Source organism: Zea mays, chromosome 2 (genome assembly GCF_902167145.1).
Source record: "Zea mays cultivar B73 chromosome 2, Zm-B73-REFERENCE-NAM-5.0, whole genome shotgun sequence".
NCBI lineage: Eukaryota > Viridiplantae > Streptophyta > Magnoliopsida > Poales > Poaceae > Zea > Zea mays.
In genome coordinates this window covers 70973583-70996115 of record NC_050097.1, presented here as the reverse complement: position 1 = coordinate 70996115, position 22533 = coordinate 70973583, and the positions used below count along the sequence as shown (strand labels likewise).

At 44.8% G+C, this 22533-nt stretch overlaps 2 protein-coding genes across 3 annotated transcripts; both read left to right on the top strand.

The window, feature by feature from the left end:
* The first annotated feature begins 11970 nt into the window (after positions 1-11970).
* On the top strand, positions 11971-19356 carry LOC100279387 (uncharacterized). The gene is given in 7 exon segments (NM_001152400.1): positions 11971-12462; positions 12962-13134; positions 13347-13444; positions 13991-14128; positions 17356-17545; positions 17927-18056; positions 18239-19356. Coding segments are annotated over 7 exon segments (2040 nt in total). The 5' UTR covers positions 11971-12092; the 3' UTR covers positions 19180-19356.
* Positions 18792-21531, top strand: LOC109944003 (11-beta-hydroxysteroid dehydrogenase superfamily protein). Of its 2 annotated transcripts, XM_035965013.1 has the most exons (9): positions 18792-18920; positions 19021-19175; positions 19532-19583; positions 19707-19981; positions 20229-20421; positions 20504-20589; positions 20661-20795; positions 20897-21040; positions 21127-21531. In XM_035965013.1, the coding sequence occupies exons 4-9, from the start codon at positions 19742-19744 to the stop codon at positions 21379-21381; spliced, it is 1053 nt and encodes a 350-aa protein (XP_035820906.1). In that variant the 5' UTR covers positions 18792-18920; positions 19021-19175; positions 19532-19583; positions 19707-19741; the 3' UTR covers positions 21382-21531. The 2 variants fall into 2 exon arrangements, with proteins under 2 accessions (XP_035820906.1, NP_001357456.1); NM_001370527.1 differs by lacking the exons at positions 18792-18920; positions 19021-19175; positions 19532-19583 and having other exon boundaries at positions 19727-19981; positions 21127-21489.
* Positions 21532-22533: the final 1002 nt, after the last annotated feature.

Below are 22533 nucleotides of genomic sequence, written 5' to 3'. Positions count from 1 at the left end.
CATAGGGGCCTTCCCTTTCTCCTTGGCGGAGATGGAAGCCTTATGGCTTGTCAAGTTCTTGGCTTCCCTTTTGAAGCCAAGTCCATCCTTAATTGAGGGGTGTCTACCAATCGTGTAGGCATCCCTTGCAAATTTTAGTTTGTCAAATTCACCTTTGCTAGTCTTAAGTTGGGCATTAAGACTAGCCACTTCATCATTTAATTTAGAAATGCAAACTAAGTGTTCACTACAAGCATCAATGTCAAAATCTTTACACCTAGTGCAAATCATAACATGTTCTACATAAGAGTTAGATTTATTTGCTACTTCTAGTTTAGCATTTAAATCATGGTTAATTCTCTTTAAGCTAGAGATAGAGTCATGACATGTAGACACTTCACTAGAAAGCATTTCATTCCTTTTAACTTCTAGAGCAAGTGAATTTTGTGTACTAACAAATTTATCATGCTCTTCATATAAAAGGTCCTCTTGTTTCTCTAAAAGTCTATCCTTTTCATTCAAGGCATCAATCAATTCATTAATCTTATCTATTTTAGTTCTATCCAATCCCTTGAACAAACTAGAGTAATCTATTTCTTCATCACTAGACTCATCATCACTAGAGGAATCATAAGTAGTACTATCTCAAGTACATACCTTCTTCTCCTTCGCCATGAGGCATGTGTGACGCTCGTTTGGGGAAGAGGGATGACTTGTTGAAGGCGGTGGCGGCGAGTCCTTCATTTTCGGAGTCGGATGACGAACAATCCGAGTCCCACTCCTTGCCAAGGTGTGCCTCGCCCTTAGCCTTCTCGTATGCCTTCTTTTTCTCCCTCTTACTCCCTTGTTCCTGGTCACTTTCATTATCGGGACAGTTAGCAATAAAATGACCAATCTTACCACATTTGAAGCATGAGCGCTTCCCCTTTGTTTTGGTCTTGCTTGGCTGTCCCTTGCGACCCTTTAGCGCCGTCTTGAAGCGTTTGATGATGAGGGCCATCTCTTCATCATTTAGCCCAGCCGCCTCAACTTGCGCCACCTTACTAGATAGCGTCTCCTTGCTTCTCATTGCCTTGAGAGCAATAGGTTGAGGCTCATGGATTGGACCGTTCAACGCGTCGTCCACGTACCTCGCCTCCTTGATCATCATTCGCCCGCTTACGAATTTTCCAAGGACTTCTTCAGGCGACATCTTGGTGTACCTAGGATTTTCATGAATATTGTTCACCAAATGTGGATCAAGAACAGTAAAGGACCTTAGCATTAGGCGGACGACGTCGTGGTCCGTCCATCGCGTTCTTCCGTAGCTCCTTATTTTGTTGATAAGGGTCTTGAGCCGGTTGTATGTTTGGGTTGGCTCCTCTCCCCTGATCATTGTGAATCTTCCAAGCTCGCCCTCCACCAACTCCATTTTGGTGAGCAAGGTGACGTCGTTCCCCTTATGTGAGATCCTGAGGGTGTCCTAGATCTGCTTGGCATTGTCCAAGCCGCTCACCTTATGATACTCGTCCCTGCACAAAGAGGCTAACAACACAGTAGTAGCTTGTGCATTTCTATGAATCTGTTCATTGATAAACATAGGACTATCCGAGCTATCAAATTTCATTCCACTTTCCACAATCTCCCATATGCTCGGATGGAGAGAGAACAGGTGACTACGCATTTTGTGGCTCCAAAATCCGTAGTCCTCTCCATCAAAGTGAGGAGGTTTGCCAAGTGGAATGGAGAGTAAATGAGCATTTGTACTTTGCGAAATACGAGAGTAGTCAAAGGAAAAGTTCGAATTAACCGGTTTCCTTCTCTCGTAGTCGTTGTCGTCGTTGTCCTTTTGGGAAGAAGTGGACTCATCGCTGTCATCGTAGTAGATGATCTCCTTGATGTGTCTTGTCTTCTTCTCCTTCCCATCTTTGCGTCTGTGGCCCGAGCTCGAGTCGGTAGGCTTGTCATCCTTTGGCTCGTTGACGAAGGACTCCTTCTCCTTGTCGTTGATCACGATTCCCTTCCCCTTAGGATCCATCTCTTCGGGCGGTTAGTCCCTTTCTTGAAGAGAACGGCTCTGATACCAATTGAGAGCAATTAGAGAGGGGGTGAATAGGTGATCCTGTAAAACTTGAAATTTAACTCACAAAACTTGATTAGGAGTTAGCACAAATAATGCCAAGTGGCTAGAGAGGAGTCTCAACAAAACACAATAACCACAAGAGATCAATCACAAAGATGACACAGTGGTTTATCCCGTGGTTCGGCCAAGACCAACACTTGCCTACTCCACGTTGTGGCGTCCCAACGGACGAGGGTTGCAATCAACCCCTCTCAAGCGATCCAAAGATCCAGTTGAATACCACGATGTTTTGCTTGCTTTACTATATCCCGTTTGCGAGGAATCTCCACACTTTGGAGTCTCTCGCCCTTACACTTGAAGTTCACAAAGAAGCACGGAGTAAGGGAGGGATGAGCAACACACTCAAGACACAAAGATCACAGCAACAACACGCACACAAATCGCAACAAGAGCTCACAACACAACTCAATGAGTTCACAACTCAACTAGAGCTCTAGTTGCTATCGCAAAGAATCAAAGGCGCGAAATCGATGTCTTAGTGCTTAGGAATGCTTAGAGGATGCTTGATGTACTCCTCCATGCGCCTAGGGGTCCCTTTTATAGCCCCAAGGCAGCTAGGAGCCGTTGAGAGCATTCCAGGAAGGCAAATCTTGCCTTCTGCCGCCTGGCGCACCGGATAGTCCGGTGCACACCGGACACTGTCCGGTGCGGATTTCTTTCCTTCTGTGGCGTAGCCGACCGTTGGCGCCTGGGAGCCGTTGGCGCACCGGACACTGTCCGGTGCACACCGGACAGTCCGGTGCCCCCTCCCGACCGTTGGCTCGACCACGTGTCTTGCGCAGATCGCGCAGCCGACCGTTGGCCCGGCCGACCGTTGGCTCACCGGACAGTCCGGTGCACACCGGACAGTCCGGTGAATTATAGCTGTACGTCGCCGATGAATTCCCGAGAGCGGCCAGTTCGCTCGAGCCAGCCTGGCGCACCGGACACTGTCCCGTGCACCACCGGACAGTCCGGTGCACCCAGACTGCGCTGACTTTGGCAGAACTTAGCCACCTCTGCTCCAATTCAATCTTTCCTGTTTCCAGCACTTAGACACAATACATTAGTCCATAAAACAATGTACTAAGTCTAGAAACATACCTTTTGACATGATTTGCACTTTGTCCACCACATTGCATAGATTAACACAAAAGCACTTGCGTTGGCACTCAATCACCAAAATACTTAGAAATGGCCCAAGGGCACATTTCCCTTTCATTTACCCACTAGTCCGGCTCTGCGATCTCATGGCCAATGAGATCTGAATCTCTTTCTTTCCTCGCACGTCCCTACCTTAACAGTTATACCAGAAGGAGTCAGGCCACCGCCATGTCCAAACCGCACAAAACATTCCCCCTCCTTATCCTCCCGGTGCTCCCCAACCATCATAACCCTGGGGTTTGGACCGTACGAGTTCAGATTGAGTGACTACCCATATAGTCTCGAGTGGTTGTACTTGTCATGAGTACAGGTAGTGAAGGATGACAAATCGGTCCTTATATGATGGGACAATCCTTCTGCTCACACCTAACCCGGCTGAGCCAACACCTGAGGCCCTCCCCTAAACCAGGGAGTCCCTGATTATCCCACTCAAAAGGTGATAAGGGTGAATACCCTTCATCATACACTTTTTGAAAACATCGTTTAGTAAAAACACTGCCCTTTTCTCATCCCACATTTGTACTCAAAAGATATTCTTTAATGCGGGCTATCTCTCTTCTCATAATGCAAAATACCCATCCCTTATTCCCGGCTTAGGTAGTGGTAGAAAGAGTAGGTAATTTATGCATCAAGGGAAGAATGGACTTGCCTTCGTCGAAGTTCTCCTGGCACTAAAGATCTATTTCGGAGAGGTCGAGTTCCTGCCCTTCTTCTGGAGCTACTAATTCTGGAGGATCGGATCCCTCTTCTTCTAGCAAAAATAGGTAATAAACAATACATCAACCATGGTGACTTGGTGGAGTGTGCCAACTTTTAGATATTATTATTTTGTGTCCTATAATTTATTTAGACTATTTTTTGTGCATAAAATATCAATATATGCATAAATACATGAAAATAGGAAAAAGAAATGGAAAAAAGGAAAAAGAAAAGGGGTTTCCTGCTAATTGGGCCGGGGGGAATTTTGGCCCAGTCGAGCGCGGGCGCGGGCGCGTGGGCAGGCGGCCCAGTCGGCCCACCAGCGGGGGACGGCGTCGTGGGCGTGGGCCCACGTGCCAGCGAGGAGGGGGGGAACGGCGTTAGGGGGTGAGGGGGGGAGAGGCGGTTCGCGGCGGAACCGGTTGCCAGTGAAGTTCCGCGGCGGTTCTTCGCCGGTGACCCGGTTCTGCGCTGACGGAATGGTGGTAAGGCATGAGCTGGTAGGGGATTCCGGAGGCAGAGTCAATTTGGGCGGTGGACGCTCGGGACGGCTGGTCCACGACGAGGTGGCGGGTGCCCGCAGCGAGGAAGTCGCCGGTGAGGCTACCGGGCGTAATAGGCAAAGAGGAAGTGTGTGCTAGGCTTGCGACACAGAGGCGGAGTTAAGAGCTAACACAATTTGTCCATAAGCCACCAGAGAGAGGAGAGCGGAGCTCACCGGAGAGAAGGAAGGCGGCGGCGCCGAGCGCGATTCGGTCCAGGGAGGGAGGTGGAGTGGCTAAGGCCTGGTGTGGTGGAACAAGGGGCTCGGGGCGGTCCTTTCATAGGCGGCCGGGGAGGGGGAAGGGAGGAGAGGTGGCGAGCACCGACGAGCTTGCCACGACGGTGATGATGGCACATAGGAGCGACAGGACGGCTCGGGCAGGGGGGTGAAGGGACGGCTTGGGCACAGTGCGCAGGGGCGCATGATGCCAAACCGAGCTGGTGAGCGAGTTAATGGCGAGGCGACGGGGCGGACGGTGGCCGACGGCGAATGCGCCGATAGTCGTGTCACGGGCGAGGGGGAGAAGGGGCTGACAGGCGAGGCCTGCTTGTCAGGGAGAGGGCGGTCGCGAGGGAGCGAGGGCGGGCGTGGCTGACGGGTGGGGCCGGGCTGACAGCGGCGGAGGGAGGGGCGCGGGAGCGTGAGCGGAGATGGGCCGAGCGGGGGAGAGGAGTGCGGCGCGGGAGAGAGGGGGTTGGGCCGGATTCGGCCCAACCGAGGGGGAGAAGATTTTCCTTTTTCTTTTTATATTTCCATTTCTATTTCTATTTCTATTTCTTTTATCTCCTTTTTCTTTTGAACAAATATTTAGCTATATATTCTTAGGTGTAAAAATACTCTATGTGAGGTGCTACTAACAATCATGGTGTATGCATATGATGAAATGTCTTATGAGGTGGGGTCTAGGGGATAATCAAGGGGGGCTAGGAGATTAGGGTTTCTAACCTTGGGATTAAATTTTGGGATGTTACATGATATGACCACAACGTCTCCAACCAAAGTTTTGGGAGAAATTCTTGCTCAATACATATTCAAGAAGTCTCAAGTCGGGGCCATAAGTTTGGCAAAAAAGTGAAAAGTGAATCAATAGCTCTCAAGGCTAAAGCCTCTAAGGCGATAGAAAAGGAAGAAAATGATGATGAAGAAAATGGAAGTGAGAGTGATGAAGAATTGGCTCTCTTTGTAAAGAAGTTCAACAAGCTCATGAAGAAGAAAAGGGGTCAATTTAGAAGAGGTCAATCATCAAGAAAGAATGCTTTCAATGATGGAAAGTGCTTTGAATGTGGGGAACCCGGTCACATTCCAATGAATTGCCCAAGTAAGAAGAAGAAGAAGGATGGAGAGGACAAGAATAATAAGAAATTCTATCACAAGAAGAACGATGGAAAACATATATAGTGGCATGTAATTCAGATGAAAGTTCGGATGATGATGATGATGACTCTTCATCCAAGCTTAATGTCGGCATCGCCATCAAGGAGGCTCCTTCACTCTTCTCATCTCCACATTGTCTTATGGCAAAGGGAGATGCTAAGGTAAAAATCATAGATAACTTAAATGATATTGATGATGATGATGATGAAGTAGATGATCTAGATGATGATAGTTATTCATACGATGATCTAGTTAAAATGTTAGGTGAGGGCGATGATTACATGCACAAGGAGAAAGAAAAATTTTGAACCTTGAAGGAATTGTATAAAAACCTTCAAGTGTCTTTTGAGGAGCTAAAGACCTCTCACAATAATCTCAAAGAAAGTTGTGAGAACCTTAAGGAAGCTCAAAAACCCTCTTGTGTGCATGACATCATGATAGTCACCAAAGATGTTGGAGTCACTTGTGACTTACTTGATAGTCCTACAAGTGAACCACATACTACTAACATCCTTTGTGATAAATGCAAAATGTCTCTCATGAATGATAATATTGTTTGTGATGAGTCTCAAGCTATTGTTGACAATGAAATGTTAGTATTTATCTTTTTTACCTTATATGTTTTGGCATCAATCACCAAAAAGGGGGAGATTGTAAGTGCAATCAACCCTAACTGAGGGTTTTGGTGATTTAATGACAAAACAAATAAGTGTACTAACAAGTTTGCTCCTAGTATATGCTCAACATGTACATGAACTAAAGGAGTCACAACCACTGTTGAGAAATCAAATAGGAAGTTTCAAGGACAAAGAAAACACATAAGCGATACCCTTGAAGAGACTCCATGCGACGAACGTATAAAATTTTATGTATATCTTGAGTCGCAGGATCTAATTCTTCCTTAGTAGTTTTCGCACAAGTAATGGTGTTTGCTATAGCTCAAGCCTCCAAATTCAAAAGCTATTTTTGAAATCCAAAATATCTTGAACGCTCTATGTCTGACCGTTGTTAGGTTTGAGAAACTCGGAGTGTTCTTATTGAAAAGCAATTGAACTTCTTTAGCTGTAGTTGAGCTTTTTCAGCTGAGTTAAACTTCAGCTGAGTTGAGCTTCTTCAGCTACAGTTGAGCTTTTTCAGCTGAGTTGAACTTCTTCAACTGAAGTTGAGCTTTTTCAGCTACAATTGAGCTTTATCAACTACAGTTGAACTTCAACTTCAACTGTGAACCTCTTTGACCATACACCAGTTGAACCTGCCTCCGGGCCAATTGAACTAGGGTTTTCTCTCTTGAACTTTTTGGTCAAGACCAGTTGAACTGGTCCCCAGGGGCGGTTCAACTGGTCCCTGACCCCTCTGACCAGACTGTCCAGCAGTCTGCCAGTCAGACTGGAAGACAGGCTGACAGAGCTGCCAGGGGCGGTTCAACCGGTTTTGGTCAACTTGACCAGACTGTGCAGCAGTCTGCCAGTCAGACTGGCACACAGGTCTGCTAGGGGCGGTTCAACCGCCCCCTAGGGCAGTTCAACCGGTTTGGGGACGAGAAATCTGGTCAAACGACTAGTTTTGAGCCGTGACTACAAATAGACCCTCACATCCCTCTCTTTAATGCTACTGGTCACACCCACATTTATTGCTCACCTAACTTGAGACAAAGACACACTTCTCTCTCTCTCACCAAAACTTGCTCTAGATTGAACTCGGTTGAAGGAGCCCTTTGGTGTGAGGTTTGTGCTTATGCTCAAGGATTTGGTTTTCCTCTCCCATCTCATTCCAATCTCTTGAGCTTGTTGCAAACACCTCTTGTGCGTTTTTGTGTTCTTGAAACCCTAGAGTTTCAAGATGGTTTGAGGTTGCTGGGGAGTCTCCAAATTTGTGGACGACCCTAAGAAGTTTGTAATCCCCGCTCTTGTGAGCAACGTTTGAGAAAAATAATCCCTTGACCTTGGTGGTCGGGTTGTGGAGGATTATGGTTGAAAAAGACCTGACCCTTTGTGGGCTCTTCAACGGGGAGTAGGACACCTTTGTGGTGTGGCCGAACCTCGGGATAAATCTTGTGTCTTATGTTCTTGCTCGTTCTGTGATTGTGATTTTGTTTGGCAAGATAGACATATAGGTTTACTCACCGTGTGGATCTTGTGGTAAAATAACTCTTGTATCTTCACCATCCACACTTTGCTTATCGGTTGCATTTTTCCTCTATAAGAGATTCACACTATATTTTCCGCCTAGTTCATAGTCTAGATTTACTCTAATAGTTGGACTGGTTCAGAGTAGTTCAACTTGCCCGTGTAGCAGTTGAACTGGCCTGCACCAGTTGAACTGTAGATTTAACAGTATTTCGAAGTTTTGTGGTGATAATTTTCAGGTTTAGCCTATTCACCCTCCCTCTAGGCTACTTTCAACTGTGTACAGCGGACTATCCGGTCTAAGGGCATGGACGGTCCGCATGTGCACAGAAAGTGAGTAACTTGCACATAACGGTTAGAATTGGATGGGATGCTATAAATAGAAGGGGTGCTCGTGTGTGAGAGCTCTTTTGGCAATTCCTAGCTCACATTGAGCACATTTATGATCCTCCCACTCACTCTCTCACACGTTTTGCTTGAGATTGCATTTTAGTGAGAGAATGAGAGCTTCTATTGCATTTGCATCGATTGGTGATTCTTGATGGACTAGGTGATATACCGGCAAGCGTCATCGACTTGTTACTCTTGGAGGTTGCCGCCTCCTAGACGACTTGGTGGTGTCTCCGTCGAGCTCTTCGTGAAGGTTGTGGAGAAGCCGTGTTTGTGATTGTGAGGGGTTCACGCCTACCTAGCCGGAGCGGCAAAGGCAACACTAGTGGAATCGAGGTAACAAGCGATTCCTTGTCCACTTGGCTCATAGATCAAGACGTGTCTTGATAGAGGAGCAAGTGAGAGTTTGGAGTCCACCTCAACGTGGATTAGGAGTGATTGCCAAATCACAGATACCAGAGGGAAAATCCGGTGTCACTTTTACCCACTTGTTAATTTCATTGCTAGTAGCTAGTAATTATTTAATTGTCATTTAGCTTTGTTATTATTGTTTCCCATTAGTTGCTTACTTGCATTATCTAGAGAATTTATATCTCTTGTCGTATTGATTAAATTTCTCTAGTGTTGTTGATTTTAGTCAAAACTGTCTATTCACCCCTCTCTAGCCGGTGTCCTAGATCCTACACAAGCATAGCCCATGGATAGGGGCCAGGCCGCTAGGGTTAAGCGTTGCCACTTGCCATGTTGCTGAATGATGAATAATGCACTTTGAATTTGAGTTTCAAATTTCAATCTGTAATAGTGGAAAAGATAATTAAATGTGTGACAGTGTGAACAATATCCAATGCATTCATAGTTCAAGTTTCACCAGGTTAACGACGAACAGATGGTGTACTTTGTAGCAACTATAGATGTTACATTTGAGATGGATGGTGATGATTTAATATGTGCACCATATGCATCAAATATAATCTCATCATATAAACAACAGAAGAATAGAGTGTTACAATTGAATAATCATGTTGAGCAATAGCCTTTGTCCTCCATTTCCTCCCGCCTCTCACCAGTCGCCTCACACCCTACTCCTCCGATCCTCTACACACCAGTCGGTGACCATGTGTGCGTGCCTCTCTCTCCTCCCACCTCTGGTGGATCATTGATGGAGCCCGGCTCCGGCTGCTGTCACTTTTGGAGTGCTTATGACCCAAAGAAAATCAATACTCGTCCGCTTAGGGCTTCATTGTGCTGAATCGGGCGCTTAGTGCCACTTCTTGGAACCCTATGTGGTAGTCTTACCAGGTTGTCCTAAGGTACCCCTAGCATGCTACACACAGGGATGGTAATGGGCTCTAAATTTTAAATTATCAAATTTAAGGATCAGATCGTATCAGGAACATACTTTATTTCTATTTATTTGAACTAAAATTAATTAAGGACTCAAACGAATCGTGAAGAAACATACATTTGAATCATGATGCATTACCACCCCTAGCTACAAATACTGGATCTGTCACCGATTGGTTCATGATGATAAACATGGGAGCTTAATGTTTAATCTCGTTCTGGAGTCAAAGAAATTTGAAACATCTCATTTTGGTTGGAGTCTGTAGATAAATGCAGTGCTGAAATTGATGTTTACTCACACTAGTCTGCTCCTCAGGTTTTGCAGATTTAACACTTCTTATCATGGATGGCAAGTGCAAAGTCAATAAGGAAATAGATGGCCCCCTTGGACCACCTCCTCGCAAGGTTGGTATTTCCTTGGTCATTTCTCATTTGTCATATAGTTTGTCTCTATGCTATCCTTACTAATGTTGTTTTTTAAATGTAAGGGGGACTTAAATTCTCACCAAAAGTACCTCAGAAGAAACTTGTCAAGGTTGTCTCAAAAAGTATGTGATTCAGTCTACATTTTATTTATCCTTACCTAGATGTCTTCCACATGAGATTTGTAGAAATGACAATTTTGATGTAAAGTGAGATTTTACCGTAACTTGATAGGGAACCAGTTGAGGAGAGCAAGGAAGAAGATGTGGATAAGGAGTAATTGATGAAACTTAAGATGTCACAGGTACTAATTGTTCTCTTTGGTTTTTGGCAGTTATTTGTGTCTACAAACTTTTCATTTGAGAATTTGTTGATGTATACATTAACTTGCCTCATTTTGCAGAACAAGTATTCCTCTACAAGAATTAAGTCTGAGGAAAAGTGTAAGAATCCTAGTTTTGTTCACCGCATGCTTTATAATCTAAAGAGTTAAATGCATGAGCGGCCTCTGAACTTGTAAAGGGATGTCACTTATGTCCACAAACTTTAAAAATACATTTCTAGGTTCTTGAACTTGTTAAGATGCACACCATATTGGTTCGTATGGTCCAAAAATGTACCTAAGAGTTAAATGCATGAGCGGCCTCTAAACTTGTTAAGAGTTAAATGCATGAGCGGCCTCTGAACTTGTTAAGATGGGCTCTGAGTTGGCTAACTTAATTGCATGTTTTGGTTGGGAGATTCATCACAATTTAATACAGGGACGTACTTCTGCATTAGGTTGTCTTAAAATGCATTGGTGTTTATAATTGTAATTTTTTTTGTAATTTTAGTGATATTTTTTTTAAACATCGTCTAAAAGGTAAACAAGGTTTTTGTTTTGGTGGTTATAATTGTACTTTTTTGTAATTTTAGTGATATTTTTTTCCTGCTGCACACCTAGCTAAGAGCGCATTGCTCTCAGCAAAAAGCGGTACAAAGGTTGCATTTGGACAAGGAAACTCTTCTTATGCAAGATATTTTCCCATGCCCAAAAAGGATTCTTCAGCAGGTGTCAGTGAAAGATATTTATCTTCATTGCTTATGACTCGAACCATCCCATACAAATTGCTATTTTGGGACCTTAACACCTTGTTTCCGATGCATATTCAGGTGGAACTTCGAAGTTACCAAAAGAATATGCAGAACCATGGGTGTGTAAATACCAAACTACTAATAATGTGGATTGCTTCCTCTTCAGAATTATTGATTTGTTTTCCTTTTTTTTGCAGGATTATACCCATGATTATCATGTTACTCTCCCACTACTCTGGAAATCCTGGTATATTTTTTTTAGTCTTTAGTCGAAATTGCAAGACATTTTCTTCAACTAACCCCACCATTCCTACATCACTGACACAGAAGTTCTGGATGAGGAAGAGTTTGGAGAATCCTCTGCCAGCAGGACTGAAGATGACAAATTGCCCTATGCAGTACTAAGGAAGTCACATTAACTAACTGTGCAGGTTTCATTTGGCTCGAACTGCATGTTTCCCCAGGAGGTTGCAGCAACCAACACCAGAGAAAAACATTGCTGTACGGTGGGGGGAGAGCAGCAAGCGTGCCTGTCGTCGCCCCGGATATTGACTCCATGTTGGGTTCTGTTGACAAGATGAAAGAATAGTCCATTTTGTATTATGCCATTACAAGAGAGTTTTGCTCCCTTATAGAGATGTGCAGCTACATGCTGGATACCCAGTCAAACAAGGGACACCAACGAAAGGATGTCTCCTTGGACAACTACAGCACTCAGAGATGGAATAGGCATTCTGATCGTAGTAGTCATCTTGGATGCGACGTTGCAAAGGATGGGATAGAAGAATCGCACATCTGACGGGAGAAAACGCGAGCAAGCCCTTGCTTGACCAGTCTCAAGAAAGCTCGTCTACGGCTCTGCTCCTCGCCGGCGATGACGCCCGCGGAGACCTCCCCGCCGGCGCCACCTCCACGTGCTTCTCACCCTGTCTCCTCCCCGCTCCTCCTACAAGACCCCACAACCCAGGCCACGTGCCCTTGGAGGGAGCAGCTCACCGTCCGTGGCGTCGCCGTGGCTGCGGCGCTGGGCGCGCTGCTCTGCGTGGTAATCCACCGCCTCAACCTCACCGTCGGGGTTATACCGGCGCTTAACGTCGCGTCGGGCCTCCTCGCCTTCTTCCTCGCCGCGGCGTGGCGTGCTGCCGCCGGGTGGCTAGGGTTTGGCCGCGGGCCGCCCTTCACGAGGCAGGAGAACACCGTCATCCAGACGTGCGCCATAGCATGCGCCGGCCTCGCGTTTAGCGGTACGTCGGGTCCCTACTCTACTTCCAACTAGGATTCCCCATTGACAGCTAATATCTTTAGAGCTCCAAGTTTTGCTAAAAAAAAACCCCCCCGTAGTGCTTTGATCACTTCAAATTTCTTTAACATTTTTTTTGTCAGCGTCCCACGATGCTGACACCTCGATATCGAGACGAGGTAAGGAAAAGGAAGAAGAAGAGAAAGAGATAGGCTAGAGATTAACAGAGGTTGGGCAGAAATTGGAGTTCTGTTTCATTTCATTCATAAACCATCTACATCGTATGGCGATGGTATTTATTACAAGCCGGTGCTCACTCAGCCCACTCATATCCATATACTCTAGGATTGGGCCTGCGCGACCGACAGCCCAATACTGGCTCATCTCCCTTCTGTTCCATTCCCGCGCCCATGCATTGTTCAGTATTCAGCTTCTGTTGTGCATCACTGACATTTTTTCACTGTGATTTCCTTCTCTAATTAGAGAATCGGTATTCTTTGTAGGGTGCTCCGCCTCCTACATCTTTGCTATGGACAGGAAGACTTATGAGCTCGTGGGACCAGACTATCCCGGTAATCGAGCCGAAGATGTTAAGGATCCTTCACTTGGCTGGATGATCAGTTTCTTGTTCCTCATTGCTCTCGTTGGGCCATTTAGCATTGTCTTGCTTCGAAAGGTACCTCTTTTTCCTGGTTGGGAAAAGTTTTCAGCATGCATCGGATGGCTTCTCGAGTTTTGCCTCAGTCGTTTCAAAATAATGAACTACAGCACATGGCTTTATAAAATTGAGGATAGCTCAACTGCTCAAAACATCCATCAGTTTTTTACCTTCCGTTGCTTAGTTAAAGTGTTTCAGTTAGTAAGCAATTTCCAATCTTGTCATTGCAGGTAATGGTGATTGATTACAAGCTTGCATTCCCTGGTGGAACAGCTACAGCTTTGATGATCAATAGCTTGCATGGGAAAACGGATGGTGATCTTGCAGGGTAAGGCAACAGGTACTCACCTAACTATCACAGTAATACAGTATTCCTACAATGTTTCATGATTGCAAGTATTTTCCCACCAGTTCAAAACAAGAACTCCTTTTCTGTACGAACTAATTGTTCAAAACAAGAACATGTACCTTTAAGAGTTGAAGTCTATTGCTTATTGTCAGTACTAATGTTTCCTTTTTAAAATAAAAAAGTATGTAGACCTGTGAACTAAACAATTCATGATGAGTGTGTGGAACGTATGTGATTCTATATGGCTCAAATAACATATTCGCTGAACTGAACCTATTAGGAATTAGAAAATGAGTGAATGGATCAGAGACACATCATCTCAGCACATTGTTAAGCAACATCCACACTTGAAACACTTGCACTCTTGTGTCAGCAGCGAAAGTAGCAATGTACAGACATGGTCGTTATTTTGTACATAAAGTCCTTTATTAACAACTGTTGCCTGATATCTGTTTATGACTGTAAGGAGTTTTAGTTTGAAAGTCTGTCCTATTCACATACTCATGTTATTCTATTATTTTGCAGGAAAAAGCTGCACTGCCTTGTAAAATACATGGGCATTAGTTTTGTTTGGAGCTTCTTTAAATGGTTCTTTAGTGGTGTTGGTGACTCTTGTGGTTTTGACAATTTCCCAACATTTGGGCTTGAAGCTTTTAAAAGCACGTAAGTTCTCATAGTCTTATTTTTTCTCCTCTCCTTTTCGCCACATACTTATTATGTCATTTTCTACATCAGTCTACTGATTAATCATACTTTTCGTTTGAATGATGTTTATTCGGTGTATTTCTTATGGATGGATCTTTGAGGTGTTTTTATCCAAGTCAACACTGATATAATTAAGATAAAACTAGTGTTAAGCATATATCCTCCAGAAGAAGCCACATGATGTATATTTGTATTGGCAGAAACTTCCAACAAGTTAGAGTCCAACTTAGTTACAATAGTGGTAACTGATTAGGATTCTATATCTGGTTTTGTTCGGTTGTAACTCTATCTATAATTAGAATATGTCTCTATAACATGACATGCAGGGCTAAATAGATAATCCTTCTATATTCTAACAACCCCCTCAATCCTATCTTGTGAAAGTTAAGATTTGTTTTTTTTTTACCAAGAAATACTGTAGGGGAAGCCCCTACAGTGAAATTTTATTAAAAAGATTAATAATTACACTATGACAAAAGGATAAAAAAGGAGAAAAGAGAAGGCAACAGAAATTGTAGCCAGCTAGGAAGCTTTAAGAAAAAGCGGGTTCAAGAAAACTATTTACAGAGAAGAGAGCCAGGAGGAAATCGTAGATCTGAGGCTCGAGTTGAATCTGCACATTTGAAGCTTCAATGTATCATTGAAACAAGCCTTCCAAGAAAAAATGTAGGACATGAGTTTCTGAAGATGGCATTATTCTCTGTTTCCAAATTTCCCACGCCGAGATAGCTAGAATCTCCATGAAGAACTTCTTTCTGAATAACTCCTTTGCCACCATTATCATATTGAAGAAGTCCAAGGAATGGTCCCATTAAACGCCAATGTAGTTCCAGCAGGAAATACTAAACGGACAATTGAATAGTAGATGATAAGTAGTCTCTTTACAATTGAGATCACAAAGGTTGCAGGTATAATCATTGTTTGAGACTAGACACCTTTTCTTCTGAAAAGGTTTTTGGAATTGATTTGATCTCCAAAAACCAACCAAATAAACACTTTGAGTTTTTTTGTCGTCTTTGACTTCCATATCCAGATGAACGGACTCGGGGGACTGATTGACTGAAAGTTTAAGGCGTAAACACGACTTGCCCGAAAATGGTTTTTGCCCCACAAGTATATCTAGTTGTCTGTGCCTTGCATGGAATCTTGAATTGTCATGATTGTTCACTAAATTTCATATATTCCTCATTAGCTTCATCTGACAACGGAGTATGAAAATTATTAAGGAGGTGACCGTTCTGTAGAAACTTGGCCAGTGAACAGTTCTTCCTCTTAGCGAATGAATACAGACTAGGGAAAGCCATTTTGAACAACGTATTATTCCAAACATCTTGCCAAAGAGCAAAAGATTTACCATCACCAGCCATCAGAGAAGCAATCCCCCTGTAGTGATCTGCAAACCTTACGATGTCCTTCCACCAAAAGGATCACCTTTCTGAGGAGAGATGAGGAATCTGTTCAGAGCAATAATGAGTGTTCCAAATTAAGTGAACCCATGGAATATCCATCCTCGCATAAAACTTGTGTAGATGTTTCATGAGGAGGGCCTGATTCTGCAATCTGAGATTGGTGATCCCAAGCCACCTTTGTTCTTGGGAGTGATGATCTTATCCCAGGAAATCATCGGCCTGCGATTTGTGTTGACATCATTTCCTTTCCACAGACAATCTCTTCTTGCACGATCAATGGTGTTGATGACTGAGACAGGTAGTTTCACAATGCACATGGTGTAAGTCGGCAGGGCTGATAGGGTAGAATTTACCAGTGTAAGTCTGCCTGCCATCAAGAGCCAGACACTAACCATGTTCTAACGTCTTTCAATTTTGAGTAGTGGAAGAAAGTCCTTAACCTTTGGCTTCAAAATCCCCATTGGTAGCCCAAGATAAAAGAGTGGAAAGGAGTCAACCTGACAACCGAAAACACCAGCCAGCTGCATGCTCTTAGTGGCATCCAGATTGATGGGCAGAAGGCAAGATTTCTTGTAATTCACTTTGAGTTCTGTGGAGCATGTGAAAGAATGCAAAATCCCCTTTAGGCAGAACAAATATCTCTGGGACGCTTTCATGATAAGTAATGTGTCGTCCACATACTGAATAATAGGATAGTCCATATGCCCCCTCATGATCCACAGGGAAAGAGATGATCCCATGTTGTGCCGCTTTATTAATGATATACTGAAGAAGCTCAGCAGCCAGCACAAAAAGCAATGGAGAAAGAGGATCCGCCTGTCGGACTCCTCTTTTGCAGAAGAACTTCTTTTTGGGAATCCCATTAAGCAGGACAGCCGATGATTCCGACTTAAGGATCAAACTGATCCATTGAATCCATTTATCCGGGAAACCCAACTGAGTGATGATGGCTATAATCGCATAATGTTCCACCATGTCAAAAGCTTTTTCAAAATCGAGCTTAAGGACGACCATCTCTTTTTTAGAACGATGCCATTGATGCAAATATTTATAGGACCGAAAGTTAAGATTGTTTCTAAACTGCTGCATCTTCATAGTAGTAAGTGCCTTGGTGAACCCATCTGCAATCTGATCATTTGTGGATATTAATCTCACATCTAGTACCTCTAATCCCAATACGAGTCGGGCTCTAATCCAAATTGTTTATGATTGCCTCTTGTATATATCTCCAACAATCTCCCACTTGCACTAGAGACAATCATATAGGCAAGTTCCAATATTCCATTCCCTTAAGTGTGTGACATGTTAGGTTCATGTGCAGACGGTAGTAAATGGAAACAGTTTCCGAACCATAAGCCAATAGCGCTACCTAGCAGGACATAATAACTCCCGAATGTACATAAAGATCATATCGGCTGAACCTTGATACATTCACATACTAATCCTTTTACCCATGTGAGAATGACCGCGACGGGGGGAGACCTGTGCTTTGACATGAGAAAGACGAGGGGTTTTTTTAACCAGCTCACATGGGGAGTTGAACCCAGGACCTGAGGAGTGCTATTCAGATTACCTAACCAACTCAGCTAGAGGCACTTTCACAAAACAAATGAACTTACACTGCTAATTTCTATTGTGTCACATGTTTAATTTCATGTGTTTACCTGTCCAAGCTTGAAACTAAAGTTTTGCATATATATATATATATATATATAAGATATCGGAGGTGAATAAAACCTCATGTTCTCAGTTTTTTTTTCTTTTGTATTCCGGCAGGTTTTATTTCGACTTCAGTCCTAGTTATGTCGGGTTTGGTTTTATTTCCCCTCATATTGTAAACTGCTCAGTTTTCCTTGGATCTGTCATATCTTGGGGCTTTCTTTGGCCATTTATTAGTGCACAAGCTGGTCATTGGTACCCAGATAACCTTGGTAACAGTGATTTCAGAGGCCTATATGGTTATAAGGTATGCTGCTCTTTTATTTTTTTTGAACGCAAATATTGCTCTTTTATTTGTATTCATATTCACTAACAAGTGTCTTTCTTTTTTTATGGGATTCTCTTTGCAAACTACTGTTCCCATGCAAAGATAATCCCATAAAACAGATACGCCTTGTAACTACTATCTGTAAACAGTCCAGTGTTTGGCAGTCCAAGCCTAAATGGAATAAAATCATGTGGGGAACAATCCCCCCCTGTTGAGCTTTTAAAAAATGATTAATGTGCATGGGTTTCTTCAACTGAATTTTGTTTCAAGGATCTGGGAAATGATTTTTTTTGGCCTGCAACACTGAAGATAGGTCATGCTGTCATGCTTGATTTCCTCATAAAATGCGTATTCATGCAGGTCTTCATAGCCATTTCGATTATACTTGGAGATGGCCTATACAACTTGGTTAAGATATTTATTGTCATTGCTAGAGAATTATGCAGCATGCAATCGAAACAACATGAGCTGCCTGTTCAAGCTCTGGAAGGTAAACATGTTACTTCTTAGTTGTAGTGCAATGCGTTGGCCACATGCTGTGAGATTAATTTTGTGGCTTGTGAGTTGCGAACATTAGTTGCACAATATATAGCTCATCTAATATGCCGTCTTACGAAAAGCTGACATGCCCATAGTATTTGTCCAATGCATGTTTCGTCATCTCATCTGCAGATGACGGGAGTTGTGAACAACTAGCAGATGAGAAACTACAAACAGAGATATTCCTCAAAGATAGTATATCTCCTTGGTTTGCTGCTTCTGGTTACATTGTCCTGGCAGCAATATCCACCGCCAGTGTGCCCGCCATATTTCCCCAGCTCAAGTGGTACCTTGTCCTCCTGTGCTACTTCTTCGCTCCCGTGGTTGCGTTCTGCAACTCCTACGGAATGGGCCTCACCAACCTGAACCTTGCCCCGACCTACGGCAAGATCGCCCTCTTCGCGTTGGCCTCGCTCGTCGGCAGTGATGGCGGTGGAGTCATCGCCGGCCTTGCAGCCTGTGGCATCGTAATGTCCGTTGCCTGTTCCACAGCCGATCTAATGCAGGACTTGAAGAGCGGGTACCTGACCCTCTCGTCGCCGCGGTCGATGTTCACTGCCCAGCTGATCGGCATCGCGCTCGGGTGCGTCATAGCTCCGCTCACGCTGTGGCTCTTCTGGACAGCCTTCGACATCGGCGACCCTGACGGGGAGTACAAGGCCCCCTTTGCCATCATGTTCCGGGAGATGGCCATCCTCGGGATGGAGGGCTTCTCCGCGCTGCCACTGCACTGCCTTGACATCTGCTATGCCGCCTTCTTCCTCGCCTTGGCCACCAGTCTCCTCAAGGACGTGGCGCCCGCAAACGTGTCCAGGTTCATCCCCATACCGATCGCTATGGCTGCGCCGTTCTACGTTGGCGCCTACTTTGGCGTGGACATGTTCATAGGCACGGCGATCTTGTACGCCTGGCAGAAGCTGAACCGGGAGCAGGCTGATGGTTACGCGGTGGCTGTGGCGTCCGGGCTGATCTGTGGAGATGGGATCTGGAGCATCCCTTCTGCTCTTCTGTCCATCCTGGGAGCTGTTCCACCCATCTGCATGTCGTTCGAGGCTTCCTCTGCTCCCAGGTGAGAGATGAACAATACGCAGAAGTTTTTATTACTGGCCATATGTTTGCGCCATTGATGAAACCATATGGATTGTAACACAAAGGAGGTGTTAGTTGTTCGTAATTTGTACCTCCGATGATTTTATATGAAACAAAAACACGTCTTTGCATGTAATGTAAATACATACATTCTCTGGTTTGAAACTTCGAATACACATCGTAGATTTTTCATTTTAAACAACTATACAACATAAGCATCAACTGTAATGTTGTGTTCTATACACGTGCTCTGTTGTGATACATCGATTGCCTGTAATGATCACTGGCTCTAAGACCTGTATGGAGCATTGCTTCAACTTGTTTTTTTTTTACAAGGCAATGACGAATGGACCAGCAGAGGCCACCTGCCCTGCTTAGAAGCTCACAGGTAGAGCTCTGCATCCCCAGGACAACACTCCACGTGCCCTGCAGCCTGTGACGTGTCAAGCTGTGAGGACACCACGCAGTCATGCTTCTCCTTCCCGCGTCTCTCACATCATATGGAGCACAGGGGCGAGCGGCAGCAGCAGAAGGTCGGCAGCAGCCATGGAGATGCTGAGCATGCTGAAGGTGGGGTACACCATCCTGCGCAGCGAGACGCCCGCGACAGACCTCGTCAACACCTTCATGGACTGGGCGGCGCGCAGGTCCCTTATGCTCCTGGCCATCTTCCTCCCGCCGTACTACATCTACAAGCTCACCACGTCTGCGTTCGCTGCTGCCGTGCCAGAGGACGTCGCAGGGAAGGTTGTGCTCATCACCGGCGCCGCCTCCGGCATCGGCCAGGTATGCCAACCAGTAACTCCTTTGTGTACGCGTATTTTTGCTGAAACAAACTAAACCATGGATTCCCATAGATCTTTTCATGTCATTTTCCTTAATAACAATAACAACATCACCGACGACTTCGATTGCAAAAAGGGGGATTTTGACTTGCACTAATTGTGATGCGTAACTCATGGCTAAACAAACGCCAACATGCTATTGTGCTTTGCCATGAGCTCGTAGTCGTATCTGTATGACTGTATCCCAGCAAATAGCTTACCAGTACGCAAAGAAGGTAGCGAGACTGGCGCTAGTGGCGAGGATGGTGGGAAGCCTGCATGATGTCGCGGCGAGAGCCAGGGATGGCGGCTCGCCAGACGTTCTGGTTGTTGCCGGGGACGTTGCGAAACCAGAGGATTGCCGGAGGTTTGTGCAGGCCACAGTTGAACATTTCGGCCGATGTAAGCTATGACTGCTGGTGTAATAGAACAACTAAAAAACGAATCCACGGTAGGATCATTAACTCCGTCTCTTCTCTTGTAGTGGATCATCTTGTGAACAACGCTGGTGTAGCAAATGTCTGCTGGTTTGAGGACGTACCGGATGTTGCTGCTTTGAAGCGAGTCCTGGTAGGGTTGAAGGTTCTTGATGAAGGTTCTCGATGTCTGAACTAACTAGCTAGTCACGGTGGTGCTTGCAGGCCGTGAACTTCTGGGGCGCAGTTCATGCGACCCACTGCGCTCTTCCCCATCTGAAGAAGAGCGGCGGTGGGAAGGTCTTCGTCAACTCCTCGGCTGCGGCGGCGCTGGCAATGCCAGGAATGAGCCTCTACAATGTACTGCGCATTTCTTGACAGAAAACCAGATCGTCCCTGCTGTCTCCGGCGCGTGTGCGCTCGATGCCCAAACAAATTTGAGTGGATGCATGCTATTGCAGGCCAGCGAGGCTGCTGTTCTCAACTTCTTCGAGACCCTGCGGGTCGAGCTCCGCGACGAGGTCGGCATCACCATCGCGACTTCCGGGTGGATCGTGTCGGAGATGACCGGAGGGAAGCAGCTGTCCAAGGAAGGGACGGTGGAGGTCGATCCATAGACACACTGACGATGACAATATGCTGACCGAATGAATGGTGTGTCTTGAATCTTGATCGTTTTGTTCGTCCTCAGGTCGCCGTGCGGTGCGCCGAGGCCACCGTGGACGCCATCTGCCGCGGCCGGCGCCACCTCACCGTCCCGCTGTGGTACCGGGCGCTGTTCCTGTGGCGGGCGCTCGCGCCCGAGGTGGTGGAGTTCAGCCAGAGACTGTTGTGCCGACGGACCGCGGGCGGCCGCGGTCATCAGGCGAAGGGCAAGAGGTTGCAGGAGGTCACCGGCGCCGTCCAGCCGGCGCCGCTGCACAGCTCGGACATCAAACGGGAGTAGTCGTAGGCTTCGGTAAGGCAGCTGGCAGTGACATGGTGCTAGCTGCTGCTTGTCTGTTCGGTCAAATGTGGACGAGTTGTAAATCAGCTGTCACCTTCGTTCGTTGTGTGACTTTAAACTTCGTGCATACAGTATGTTGTTGTCCCGATTTTTCTTCGTGTGGGCGGAGTTATTGCATTGCATAGATAGATTGCTCTAAAATCCGTAGTACGCTAGGCCAATCACTAGGCTAGGTGCAACAAAACAAATATACGTGTGAGCTGCTAAAAGTCACTTGTTTTTTTAGTTTTGCTACAACTCTTTTTTTTTAAAAAAAAGAGACGACGAGTATACTAAAAATAGAGATTCGTTGCAGTTTATATATTTTGGTTTCAAGAATAAAGAAACGGTTGGAAAATCATAAATCATCAAAGGCAATTAATAGTTATTTCTGTAATTAAATAAGGATAAAAAATAATTTATTATGCTACAAAGATATTACAAAAAGATTTCAGGCGGAGAAAGGATTATATATCTGCCTACGTAAAATTAACGAAATACGATAAAATCATAGCCATTTTCACGGCCGGTGGGAATCTACTGCACTAAGGGCCTGTTTGTTTAACCCCATAGATTATATAATCTAGATTATTTTTGGAGGATTATATAATCTGGATTATATAATCTGGATTATATAATCTGAGTAGTCCTGTTTGTTTATCCAGATTATTTGAGTTGTTAATAGAATTCTTTTGTATGAGGAAGACAATAATGTCAATGGTGGGTTATAATGGCAATGGTGGGTAATTTCTAGGAAACTTAAAAGGGTAGTGGGAAAGTGAGAAAAAAATAATCTGAAATAAGCACCTCCTCACTTGCTTATGGATTATCATAATCTAAAGGGGTAGATTATATAATCTCGGCAAATAAGCTGGACTGTTTGTTTGCCTCTTAGGATTATTTAATCCAGATTATATAATCTGAGGGGTAAACAAACAGGCCCTAACTCACGACTCTCACAATTAACGAAGAGGACATATCTGGTGCACATGAAAGCTTAGTGTATACGTTGCACATATTAAATTATCAGTATATATATTGAATCTAACATCTTTAGTTGATCATTGTAATTTATAAATAATATCTTCCACCACTGCACCCTACCAAGTCGGA